The sequence below is a fragment of the Lynx canadensis genome, chromosome E1, assembly GCF_007474595.2.
Source record: "Lynx canadensis isolate LIC74 chromosome E1, mLynCan4.pri.v2, whole genome shotgun sequence".
NCBI classification, from domain to species: Eukaryota; Metazoa; Chordata; class Mammalia; order Carnivora; family Felidae; genus Lynx; species Lynx canadensis.
In genome coordinates, this window is record NC_044316.2 from 35,744,073 (window position 1) to 35,756,507 (window position 12,435).

A 12,435-nucleotide genomic window follows, 5' to 3' on the forward strand; every position below is an offset into this window, starting at 1 on the left:
GGGAAAAGGGAAAACCCGGCATCCCTGCAGATGCTGGGAAGAGACCGGGGCCCCGGGTTGGCTCGGTAGCCGAGGTGGACGGTGTGGACCACGTGGAGGGGGCGGAGAATCGAGGCTGTATCAGCTGACTCTCTTGGGGGGACGGATAAGTGAATTCGCTTCCTCTTGGAATGTTCTGTGGGGCAACTCACAGCATCCAGAGGGTGGGAACTCCGGTCCGCGGGGGCGGGGGGGGGGGAGGAAAAGACACACCCCGCCGTGAACACGTGGGTGATGGGCCAGCCAGGATCTGAGCGTGTTGTTGATGGGGCAATTCCTCCGCCAGGGATCCAGGAAGGAAGGAGGAGGGTGAGTGTGCTAGATGGGCGGGGGGGGGGGGGAGCCACTGTCTTGTGGTGGCATTGTCTTCAGGGCCGAAGACGGCCTTGCCCAGCAAACACTTCGGGTCTAGGACAACTTAGCCCGTTACCACCCCGGGGTTGAGACGCAAACAAGGCCCCTCTTCCTCTTTCTTGTCCTGTACGGCCAACCGGGGTTGGTCAGGCCTGCTGCCTACGGCGCCGGCGAGAGTTCAGAGCAGGAAAAAGCTCTGCCTTCAAGGAGTTCCTAGTCTGGGAGGGCAGCAAGGCCCAGCACGGAGACATAACCAGAGAGGAGGAGGCTCAAAATGCTTGGGAAGCGCCAGGCTTCTGTGGTGGAGGAAGGCATTTGGAGGAAGGCGAGAAAGAGCATTTGCCGGAGGGGGCGCTGAAGAATGGGGGGCCGGTGCAAGAGGCCCTCCCACACGCCCCTTACCTGGCCCAGCGTGTTCACACGGGCTTCGACCTGCCGCAGGGAGGCCGCCTGTAGGTCCAGCATCCGTAGAGTGTGTCCGGCCAGGTTGCCTACTTGATAGGCCACACTGGCCAGAGCCTGGGTGGTGAAGGCCATGGTCTCCTCCAGCGCCCTCCGCTTGTCTGTGGCCTGAAACACACACGGCCCTGGTCTGAAGCCAGCCCAAGGATTCCGCTGGATCCTTGGCTGGGCGGGTAGGGTGGGAGAGGGTGGAGGGAATGGGGGGGCTGAACTTTCTTTCTTTTTGAAAGAGAGAGAGAGAGAGAGACAGAATGTGAGAGACGGGGAGGGGCAGAGAGAGAGGGAGACACAGAATCCGAAGCAGGCTCCAGGCTCCGAGCTGTCAGCCCAGAGCCCGACGCGGGGCTCGAACCCACAAACCGTAGGATCATGACCTGAGCCGAAGTGGGAAGCTTAACCGGCTGAGCCACCCGGGTGCCCCAATCCCAGCCCTTCTAACCAGAAGGTCTGGAAATGCGGTCAATGAGTCTGTGCCTTTAAAAGCTCCCCAGGTGACTCTCGGGTTTCTTGTTTTTCTCCAGTCCACGGGGTGGTGTTTGGGAGCCAATGACCTAGTCCATTTTATAGACAAGGAAACTGAGGCCCAGAGGCGAGTGACTTCATTCATTCATTCCCTCAGCGTATTGGGAACAATACATGGATAATCCGGTAAATCCTGACTTCCAACCATGGCCTATATAGGGCCCCACAGGGTGGGCTCTGCTTTTCTGTCCCCCCTCATCCCTTGCCACCCCCTCTCACGCACCCCCCCCCTCCATGCATGATTAGGTTCCTGTTCCTGATCAAGCTAAGATTGTTTCTACCTCAGGGCCTTTGCACTTACTGTACTTGTTGCCAGGACCCTTATTGTTAAGTCTCAGCTCCTTAGAGACATATTTTGTTACCACCTTAAGATTCTCCTAACCTATTTCTGTATTGGCTCTCTTCCGTGTTTCCCCTGTAGCCTTGTCCTCATAGCACCCAGCACTGTCAGAAATGATTGATCTATTTACTTTATTACCTAGCTCCCCCTCCCATCCGCCCTCCCGTATACTAACACGTAAGCACGGTGAAGGCAGAGAGCCTGTCTGTTTTATTCCGTACCCTGCCCCGGAACAGTGCCCAACACACAGACGAGATTTAATAAATACGCGTTTGTGAGTTAAGTCATGAATTGACTGTGACCCCAAACACTTTCTGGGCATCTCCTTAGTGCATGGCAGGCGCTGTGCCAGGTGCTGGCCGGAGTCACACTGCCAGTCAGCCGTGGAATGGTGGGCAGGGAATGGCCGAAGACAGAAGAGGGTTTTGCTTGTTTGTTTGTTTTGTCTTGCTTGTTTGGTTTTGTTTTCAGTGCCCCGTCAGACCACGGGCGCTGGAGCAAAACTTCTCTGTTATTTGGTTCCCCACGCAGCTTCCTCATCTCAGGTCAGATCATGACACTGCTGTGATTTAGCCTGTCCCCCTCTCTAGGGGGTAGGGGTGAGTCCAGGGCAAGTCTGGGCCAGGCCCGAGCACTGACGGACAAGGCCGCACCATGCCGCCCCCTTGCTAAAGGCCCTTGCGTGCTCCTCAGGGCCCGTCGGCGGAGAGAAGGCGTAGAACCCATTAGAGCAGGACGCCTCCAGGGTGGCCTGAGCCAGGCTGGAGTCAAAGGGCAGGCCCAGATCCTTGTGGGCGGCCCTTCCCTGCCTTTCTGTTCCAGCAGCTACTCATTTGCCCGGAGTTTACACCTCATCAGCGTATGTCACCAAGAGCCTTGAAAAGGCGAAGAAATCAACCTGAAATCAACCTGGGGTGTTTAAACCAGAACGGATAGCAGGTCTAGTTTCTAGTTCAAGACATTTCTTTAACAGGTGAGGACACAAAGGCCCAGAATGGGGCAATGACGACTCCTCCTTGGTCCCCACCCAGATTCCTCCCCCCAGGTCCCCTGCTAGGACCGATGTGTGGAACGGTTAGCCCAGATAGCACAGTGCCTGCTTGGGCCCAGCTCTGGGAGGCTGGGGCCTGGATACCTGCTGACCCCTGGTTTGGGCTTGGCCCACAGTCGGGCCCGAAGGTACGAGGGTGTGAGATCCCCCTTCATGGCCCACTGCTCATTCATGATGCAAATTACCTTGTCTGTAAACTCAGTGGACTCTGACCGAGAACTCTGCAGTGGACCCCAGCCTGCCCTCCCCCATCCCCCACGGGTTTCCTGACACCTGGTTGGGGCCTTGGGGCTGAGGGAGGGGGCGGTGGGGAGGCCCGAGGGCATGGGAACCAGGCCTGGTTTAAGAGCAGTTCTGAGGGGCGCCTGGGTGGCTCAGTCGGTTGAGCGTCCGACTTCAGCTCAGGTCACGATCTCACGGTCCGTGAGTTCGAGCCCCGCATCGGGCTCTGGGCTGATGGCTCAGAGCCTGGAGCCTGCTTCCGATTCTGTGTCTCCCTCTCTCTCTGCCCCTCCCCCGTTCATGCTCTGTCTCTCTCTGTCTCAAAAATAAATAAATGTTGAAAAAAAATTAAAAAAAAAAAGAGCAGCTCTGAGAAGTTGCCCAAGCCCCTCATAGGCATTTGCTCCCCAGACCGAGATGCTCAAAGAGGCCAGGTAAGGTAACCGAGGTCCATTAGTTAGTGTTCTGCGTGAAGGAAGCAGGGGTCCGGGGACTCTGACCTGGGTCAGGGCTCTCGATGCCCTCGGTATTTTTACAAGGGCCGCTTCACCTCGCTCGAATTGACTTTCATTATCTGCCTGTGCCTTTCATCGTTCCGATGAATGATGATGATGGCGGTGGTGATGACAGCAATGGTAATCATTTCCATTTATCCCCCCCCTCCGTCCCCACTAAGGGCCAGGTGCCGGGCTACCTGCTTTGACCATGATCACAACTGAACCCGTGTGACCTTCCCGAAGAAAGGTGTGAGAATCAGAGGGTATCTTGCCACGGGTCCTGCCGCTGGTAGGCGGTGGAGTTAGAAACCAGACTCAGGTCGGGGCGTCTGGGTGGCTCAGGCGGTTAAGCGCCCAACTTCAGCTCAGGGCATGATCTCGCGGTTGGTGAGTTCGAGCCCCACGTCGGGCTCTGTGCTGACGGCTCAGAACCTGGAGCCTGCTTCAGAGTCTGTGTCTCCCTCGCTCTCTGCCCCTCCCCCCACTCATGCTCTGTGTCTCTGTCTCTCAAAAATGAATAAACACTAAAAAAAAAAAAAAAAAGAAAAGAAAAAAAATCGGACTCAGGTCTCGGTGACCCCTAAATCCCCTGTGCGCATGGTGAATAGAAGCGAGAACCCATCTGAAAGGGCCTGGGGGTGCACAGAGGCTACTGAAGGAACGGACAGAACTTCTTCTGCCCTCATCCAGAAGAGAATGCCCTCCAGCACCACGAGAACCCGGCTGCCTTCCGAGCTACACGGTCCGTGTCCTCCACAAACGGGTCACTCAACATCTCCGCAAACCGATTATTTCTCAGGGCCGCCCATTCACCTAGAGGTTTGGGGATGGGCTCTGGAGTCAGAGTTCTGGGTTCGCATCCGGATTCGGCCACCGGCTTGGAGACCTCGGGAAAGCGAGCTCGGCTTTCTGAGGCTCAGCCTCCTGGCTGTAAAGTGACAGCCCCTCTCCCCTCTCAGGACGGGGGGGGGGGGGTGAGGACCCACAGAGGCCATGCGGGCCACATGCCTGCGCAAAGGAAGGGTGCAGAGCGCTTTAACTGCTATTATCATCGACCCTCTTTAATCTGCCATTTTCCCATAAGCACTTGCTACTTTCATTATTATTTTTTTTTTTTTTCCAACACTTCGACCGCGCCGGGAGGTCCCCGGGCCTTCCAGTGCGAATGAGCTGGCTTTGCCTCATAGGGCATGTCAGGGAAGGGGAAAGGGGGAAAGGAGAGAGCCCGGTTTCAGAAGTCGGGAGGCCGAGGCCGAGCTCTGTCACATCCAAGCTGGGTGACCCTGGACAAATCACCTTGCCTCCCTGAGCTGCTGGCTCTTCACCTACGAAAGAGGAATAACGCTACTTGTCTCATAAGGCGCTTACGAGCATTAATGAAAACACAGAGGTGCTCAGTCATTGCTAAGTTTCCCTCGCCCTTCTTCCCTCAATCCACGAATCTACGTTGAGGGTCTCGGAACAACTATACAACGTAGGGAACTGTTCTAAAACGCCACGATGGTCGTCTTTGGCCGGGAGACGGCTCCCAGCCATCACGTTGTCCTTCCCCTGCCTCTGCGTCAGACCCCGTCTCTTTAACCCAGCCTGGTCTTCTTGGAGGTCTGTCTCCTCTCACTCAGATATCAGGGAGAGGCTTCTCTCCCCGGTCTCTCTCAAGTTCACTGTTTGGAGAGTTCTGAGGTCTCACCTGGAGACAGCCTGCGAACGGAAGGACGATGACAGCATTTGCATGTGGACGAGGCTTTGGGCCTGTGGGTGCGAGCGGGACCCAGGAAGGAGACGAGTGGCCTGTCCCGGGGCGTCTCTGAGGCTCCCGGGGAGAGGAGGGACCTGGGGCGGGGGGTGGGCACGGGCTGGGTAGCACAGCACCAGGGCTGAAGTTTCGGGGGTCTGGAAAGAAGCCAGGGCCTGGGGTGGAGTATTTCCCAGCCGGGCCCCAGGACGCGCCAGCACCTGTCAGAATGGCTCCCGTGGTCCTGCCTTGGAGGTGGGCTCCGGGCCCCTCGGGGCCTGTGCCCCGTCTGCCTACCTGCACGTAGTTGTCCACGCAGTAATCGGCGACACGCAGCAGGGCGCTGTGGTTGCCCCGCAGGGCCTCCCGGCCCGTGGGGATCTCAAGTTCCTGCAGTTGCTGTAGCTCGGCCATGGCCCCCCAGCCTCTGGCTGGCTCCCCTGGGAGCCGGCCGGTTTTGCGCCTCACCCTGTCCTTGATTGGTCGCTCTCCCTCCCCCCCCCCCCCACCGCTTTTGGTTTCCTCTGCGTGAGAGACCCAAACCTGCTTGCAAAGGGCAGGCGGGCTCATTCCGGGACAAGAGGAAGTGAGTCCCTGTTCCCTGGGCCTGAGACTCTCTGCCCCCTGCCCAGAGGAAGGGGGAAGCCAGGGGCCCCTCTGGGAGCCCAGCCCCCCAATCCCTCCCAGCAGAGGAAGCCAAGGTCGGGGCGCTGTGATTGCTCCCTGGGCCTGGAGAGGAAACTGCTAGGCGGGTGGGGGGTGGGGGTGGGGTGGGAGACGAAGGAGGAAGGGGGCTGGCCTGCTCTGGGGGGATTGGGGAGTGGAGGTGGATTTTCCACTCATGGAAGGGGGAGGAAAGGGCAGAGGGTGGGGGTTTCCTTGGGAAGCTCAGGGATGAGTCACCAAGGGCCTGGGGAGTGGAGGGTGGTGAGGCTATGGAGACCAGTCGTGCTGGGGGCCGTAGGGTGTTGAGCAACAGTGGAACACAGCCAGCACGAGAGGAGTCGGCTCAGACACCGGGAAGACACAGCCAGAGGCCCCCTGAGAAGCGTTCCCAAGCCTCTGAAGGCTTATGTGTGAGGGAGACCTGGGGCCCATGCCCTGTGCCTGATGGAGGTAAGACGAGATGACGCGGGAGGGACTCCGATTAGACAACAGGAAGGAGTTGGCTTTGAGAAGCACCAGGTGTAAGGTCCAGATTAGCCGGTGGATTTCAGGAAGCATCGGCGGACAGAGCAGCGAGCTGGTCTCAAGAGGTGCGTGCTTTCCATCCTGCGTGAACAGGGCGGTTGGACTGGAGGCCTGCAGGGCCCTGGCCTGCCCTTAAATTCTTAGCGCTCGCAGCTGGGGGTGGGGCTCGGCGTCTGGAGCCGGGGTGGGGGGAGTCAGGGTGGACCCCAGCCTCCTCCCAGCCCCTTCCAGCGCCCCTTGTGTCAACCCAGAGGGAGGAGAAGAAGAGGATCCCTTACTGGCCATATTGGTGTCTCTGGCATCTGCTTCTCGACAGGGTCCCTTTGTCGTGGGACAGGTGTCGGCCTGAGCCGGAGCTCAGGATCTACGAAACAGCATAGCCCTTAGGGGGTTCTGGAAGGAGGCCGAGAGAAATATCAGGATGTGGGCCCCGTGCTCAGCGATTGGAGAGGGAGACCCGCACTCAGGGCTCAGAGGGACACGTGAAGGCCAAGAAGCACGGACCCGGGCGTTAGAGGTGGCCGTGGCCCCAAGTGCTGGCAGGCACAGCCTCCTAAGTGAGGAGTCTGTTGTTTTCAGTAAGCAAAGGAAGGACTGGACGAGCTGGGAGGAAATTGTGAGGTGTCATCGCAGGGCTCCAGGGGGAGACACCACCGTTTCTTGGGTGAGGGACGTTAGGAGCTGGTCTAGGACTTGCTTCACCGAGAGGAAAAAGCTCAGAGGAGGCTCAGAGGGAGGGGAGGGGAGGGCTTGGGAGAGAAGGCACGGGGAGGGGAGTGTGTCGGGCCGGAGGGTGAGGACTGGTTGTAAGCCAGGAGGGTCACTAAGGGAGCAGGGCGGGTGCACGGGGCAGGGTATCTGCTCCAGGGGCAGTGAGGGCTTGGAGGCTCAGGCCAGTGGATGGGCTTAGAACCCTGAGCCCCTGATCAGCTTAGGCATCAGAGGTTTTGGCTTCCAGACCATCTGCTTTATCTGAAGACTTCCAGCCGATAAGCGGGGGAAGCTCAAACACCATCTTGTCTGAGTCGGGGACTTGAAGTGCACATTCTTTCCCGGCAGGTGAGAGGGGCTGAGGTTGCGCTGGGCTGGGCTTTAGTCTTAGAATTATTCAAGTGAGGCACCTGGCAGGACTTCCCGATGACCCTGTCGTGATGGTGCTGATTGCAGCAACTCTCGTCATCATAATAAATGCGTTTATGATTCATTATGCGCCAGCCAGAGCGTTAAAAATATTTGAGATGCGTTTATTTTCCTAGGACTCGCAAAAATCATACAAGGAGGGGGGGTGCCATCATTATACCCATTTTGCAGATGGGGAGGGAGTCTAGGGTGTGAATACGCAGGGCCTGAGGTGAGGGGCAGGGCAGGGCAGAGAAGAGGGCTCACGGGGACTGCGATCCCAGCTGCGAAATCCTTTCCGGGACCCAGGTGTCCCGGGGGGCAGGATGGCCCAGGAGCTCAGCGAGAAGGACCTGTTGAAGATGAACGTTGAACAGCTCAAGAAGGAAGTGAAGAACACAAGAGTTCCGGTAAGCCTCGTCTTCCCTCCCCTGCCCCTCTTCTCTTCTCCACCACAGCCCGGTCCTTTCGGAGCCGGGACCCCAGGAAGAAGGGACAGACGGTGGGGTGGATGGTGCAGGAGAGATAGCACGCAGAGGGAGGCTGGGGGTCAGCCCCATGGAGGTGGCCAGGAGCGAGGCCCGCGGCCTGGCGGGCCTCCCCAGCTCCGGCCAGCGCCCCTCGGAGGCAAGAACTCACCCCCCCCAGCCCCTGCCTGTCCCTTTGGTCTTTTCCCTCTGCAGCCTCTGTCCCCACCCTGCCCAGGACCTGTTTTCTTGGACCGAGCGAATCATGGATCCGGACAGACAAACAAGGGCTCTAGGGCCACACTTTGTTTCCTCACAGATTTCCAAGACGGGAAAGGAAATCAAGGATTTTGTGGAGGCTGAAGCAGGAAATGACCCCCTTCTCAAAGGCGTCCCCGAGGACAAGAATCCCTTCAAGGAGAAAGGCGGTTGTGTGATAAGCTGACGGCCCTGGGGCCCCCTTGCCCTGAACGTCCGTCCCTCCTCAGCCCCACTCTCCACCAGGACGCGAGTGTCCCCGGACGCCCAGGGAGCCAGGCAGTTTTCACCGTCTCTGGGCCACAGCATGAGTAAAGACACCTGGCCGTGCACTTGGGGGTCCGTTCCCCAACCCCTTCGACGCTCCCCTCCTCCACCTGCTGGGTCACTGCTGGTCCCGCCTGGAGACCCTCTGAGGAGAGCCTCCTTGGCTCAGCAGCTGGCACCTTGTGCGGTGGGGGTCTGAAGAGCGTGCGACACCCTGAGACCCGAGACGGGAATCCTTAGAGACATCTGGGCCACCACAGGGCCGTCCTGTCTTCCCCCCCCACTGTCGTCCGCAAACCGGCATTCCTATTCAGAGTAGTTTGGGTTCAGGGCTGGAGTAATGGGTGGGGGGGGGGGGTCCTTCTTCTCCGTCGTGTGTCCGATCCCTTGGTCCTCCCCCTAGTCACTTTAGATCGCCCCAGAGGGGCCTGAGGACAAAAAGAGCTTGGCAACTCATGATGTCATGATTTCTTTCATATTCCTTTTTTTTATGTTTATTTATTTATTTATTTTGGAGAGAGAGAGAGAACAAGCAAGGGAGGGGCAGAGAGACAGAGACAGGGACCCAGAAGCCTGAAGCAGGCTCCAGGCCCCGAGCTGTCAGCCCAGAGCCCGATGCGGGGCTCGAACTCACGAACCTGTGAGATCACGGCCCGGAGCGCAAAGTCGAACACTTAACCGACTGAGCCACCCAGGCGCCCCTGTAGTTGAGATTCTTGAGCGTCTCTTCCGTGCTGGGCACGAGGGGGGAAGAATGACGACGCTCACGTGGCTCCTGTTTTCACGGAGTTTAGCGGAGAAGGTGTGCAATTAGGCGCAACTGAGCGGGAGGGGACGTCAAGGGCGGTGTAGGGAGGAGCACAGCGCAGACACTCAGGCCTGTGGGCAAGGTCAGCGTGAGCTGTGGCGGGCCGGTGGGCAGCGGGGCGGAACTGGGCAGACGGAGGCCCAAGAGGGACAAGGGGGTCAAGCCTTCAAGAACCTTCTGCGCGCGCAGCCAAGAACTTTGTTCTTCACTCTCATTGCAGCAGAAGGCCTACGAAGGCATTAAGCAGCCAAGGGACAGGAACTGACTCGCAGAAGGGAGGCTGGACCCCAGGAAGGAGGATGCTGATTCCTGGGCCTTGTTAGCAAGGAGATTACAGTCTTAGGGAGCCACAGGCGGACTCACGTGATACAGGGCGCTCAGTGCAACGTGTGGGGGCAGCGGGGGGGATGGATGAGGGGACCCAGAGGAGGACAGCCTAATCCAGCTGAATGAGTGAGTTGCATCCTGGGAGGGAAAACAGGGGAAGGCCTCTAGAAGGAGGTGATAGCCTCATGATGTCATGGTTTATTTCATATTCTTTTTTTTATGTCTATTTATTTATTTTGGAGAGAGAGAACAAGCAAGGGAGGGGCAGAGAGAGAGAGAGAGAGAGAGAGAGAAACACAGAGACAGAGACATAGAATCCAAAGCAGGGTCCAGGGGGGAACAAGAGAGGGGCCTAGAGCTTTGGAGTTCACGGCTAGAGATGTGGGCTTGGAGGTGAGCAGAGGGGTCTTGGTGTAACCCACCAAGTTGCCGGGAGTGGGTTGGCGGGTGTTTGCAGTTAGAAGAAAACTGGTGTTTGGCAAGACTGAAGGCGGGAAAGCACGGAGACAGAGAGACAATGAAGGAGATGATCACTGGATCCGGGGCGTTGGCCGTCGTAGGTCTAGAGCGGGGAGATGGGGGTGAGGAGTTCTTTGGGTAAAATAAGGTTTTCAGGTCCTGACACCTCGCTGAGTGGTGGCCGAGGGAGAGGGAGCTGTCGAGGAGGACGAGTTCCTGGCTTGGGAGATGACCAGACATGACCGAACGGTCACCCACGGGAAAACAAACCCAGCGTAACACAGTGATCCCGCTGGGGCTGCCCGCTCTCTTAGCACCCAGGGCCTGCTGGTGAGGTCATGGCCGCTGGTCAGAATCCAGGACCTCCTGGGAAGGGTCCACTGCTTTCCCCAGGCCATCCTGAAAATTCCCTCTTGACCCCACCTCGCCATTCTGCGATTCAGCCTCGAATTAATTCAGCCACTCGCAACATACCCGGCCTGGGAGAAGGAAAAGAGGGACGAGAAAGGGCAAAGACGTAAATACGAGAATTCTTGTTTTTTTTTAATTTTTTAAAAATGTTTACTTGTTTTGAGAGGGAGAGAGAAAGCTCGAGCACGAGGGGGGGGAGGGGCCGGGGAGGGGTGTGGGTAGAGAATCCCAAACAGACTCTGCACCATCAGCGCGGAGCCCGATGTGGGGCCTGAACCCACGCACCTTGAACCCAACCAACCGTGAGAGCACGACTTGAGCCGAAACAAGAGTCAGACGCTTAACCGGCTGAGCCACCCAGGAGCCCCAAGAACTCTTCTTTTTTTAAGGCGGGGGGGAGGGTGAACACTCCAGAAGGTTCTAGCGGTAGGAAAGGAAAAGCAGGTGGGGGCTACGGCGATAGGGCCACAGGCCCCGTGGCTGTGGCTTCCTTCTTCCACCCGCCCGGTCCTTGCTCTGCTACCTCCAGGCGGAATCTCACTGATTGGCGTCTTCGGTCGAGGGGTGACTCTAACCGTTATTCCTGGGGCGTTTGAACCCTGGACGGGGCTCTGCACAAAGCAGCAGCTTCTTCTGCGCACCTGCTCTCAGGTCACACTGCCCAGGTGCCCCGGGTGTGCTCTTGGCTCCTCTCACACCCGTCCCGTCCACCCCGAGGTGTGGGAGCGACCAGAAGATCCCTAAGCCATCCGCTCCGAGCCCCCCTTCCGTCTGTTTTCCGGATGCCAGGAGGGGCCTCAAAGGGCCGAGGAGTTATCAGCATCAAAGGAATTATTAGTTGGTGCCCTGGTGGCCGCATTCCTTCCCCGCATGCCCAAACCTTCACGAGGTCAGCGATGAGCATGATGATGAGCTGGGGGGGGGGGGTGCCTGGGCGTCATCTAAGCCCCCCCGTCCCCGCCTCAGTCCCGTAGATCCGGGGGTTTCACACCCATGAGAGAAAAGCCCCGTGTGTCGTGACTGGTTCACTTCAGAGCGCAAGCAGCCGTCTTGTGACAGCACCTCGTCTTTGCCAAGTGTCTCCCAGCTGGCACCAAGCCCGGGCTTCGCCGGACCCCTCCTTCGCTTTATAAAGCCGGCAGGGTCCAGAGGACGGACAGACGGACACACGGTGAGATCAGCAAATCCTGAGAGCATTCGCCCCTTGCCTGAGATTTACAGGACACTTGCACAGATGGTACAGAAGGTTCCCGTGTCCCCCTCCCCCAGCTTCGCCTGATGTTAGCATCTTCCAGAGCCACGGCACGTGCAACACAGCCTCTATTCCTGCCTCTCTGGCTGCTTTGTTTCATGAGCCCCCGTCGGCCCAGGGGTCCCCCCGTCTGTGGGGTTACAAAGAGCCTCTTCTGCAGGGGCGGACTTCTGGTAAATCTACTCATGCCACTTGAACTCAGCCTAAGTGGACCAACCACACGGCCCTCCCCAGATACCGTTGTCTTCAGTCCCTCCATTGGGCTCTAAGACCTTGATCATCGGACCAGAACCTTGATTGCTCCCCAGGAATCAGAGAGGAAGGAGTTTCCTTTCCCTGATGATTTTTGGGCCACCCTGAGAAGGGCGGTTCCCAGAGAAAGGGGAACCACGGGGATCCAGGTACGCAGACCTGCTCAGGACCTGAACCGGGGGATCGGAGTAAGAACGGAGAGGAGGTGATGAATTGGAATGATACTCGGGAGGTAACGTTTTCAGGGCTTGGAGGTCGCTCGACTCCCAGCAGGACGGCAAGGTAACTTTCACGGATGACCTCCAGTTTCTTTCTGGGATGACTGAGCGAGCGAATGGTGGTGTCACCAGTGGGAACGCCCTTCTCACCAAATGATTCTAGGTGACTCCCCTCGGCTTCTCC

At 58.2% G+C, this 12,435-nt stretch overlaps 2 protein-coding genes across 7 annotated transcripts in view; one reads left to right on the forward strand and one right to left on the reverse strand.

Annotated features, from left to right (window-relative positions):
- Positions 1-5,728, reverse strand: part of ABI3 (ABI family member 3) — a 10,352-nt gene extending 4,624 nt beyond the window's left edge. For both annotated transcript variants that reach the window (XM_030296583.1, XM_030296582.1), the window contains exons 1-2: positions 5,520-5,728; positions 796-963 (exon numbers count right to left, since the gene is read on the reverse strand). In XM_030296583.1, the coding sequence (XP_030152443.1) occupies positions 796-963; positions 5,520-5,636 (285 nt within the window). In that variant the 5' untranslated portion in view covers positions 5,637-5,728. The remainder of the gene's footprint in view (positions 1-795; positions 964-5,519) is intronic.
- Positions 5,729-5,732: 4 nt separating this feature from the next.
- GNGT2 (G protein subunit gamma transducin 2) lies at positions 5,733-8,988 on the forward strand. Of its 5 annotated transcripts, XM_030296596.1 has the most exons (5): positions 5,755-5,808; positions 6,187-6,338; positions 7,372-7,472; positions 7,842-7,942; positions 8,319-8,988. In XM_030296596.1, exons 4-5 carry the CDS (start codon positions 7,859-7,861, stop codon positions 8,442-8,444), a joined length of 210 nt encoding a protein of 69 aa, XP_030152456.1. In that variant the 5' UTR covers positions 5,755-5,808; positions 6,187-6,338; positions 7,372-7,472; positions 7,842-7,858; the 3' UTR covers positions 8,445-8,988. The 5 variants fall into 5 exon arrangements, with proteins under 5 accessions (XP_030152455.1, XP_030152456.1, XP_030152458.1 ...); XM_030296595.1 differs by lacking the exon at positions 7,372-7,472 and having other exon boundaries at positions 5,733-5,808; positions 6,187-6,478; XM_030296598.1 differs by lacking the exons at positions 5,755-5,808; positions 7,372-7,472 and adding an exon at positions 5,820-5,923.
- Positions 8,989-12,435: the final 3,447 nt, after the last annotated feature.

Excerpts from the sequence above, each read along its gene's own strand:
- GNGT2 (XM_030296594.1), top strand. The coding sequence starts at position 6,158 with ATGGAGACCAGTCGTGCTGGGGGCCGTAGGGTGTTGAGCAACAGTGGA. Across the intron at positions 6,339-7,841 it reads ATGCCCTGTGCCTGATGGAG|GTGTCCCGGGGGGCAGGATG; the intron begins GTAAGACGAGAT and ends TCCGGGACCCAG. Across the intron at positions 7,943-8,318 it reads TGAAGAACACAAGAGTTCCG|ATTTCCAAGACGGGAAAGGA; the intron begins GTAAGCCTCGTC and ends GTTTCCTCACAG.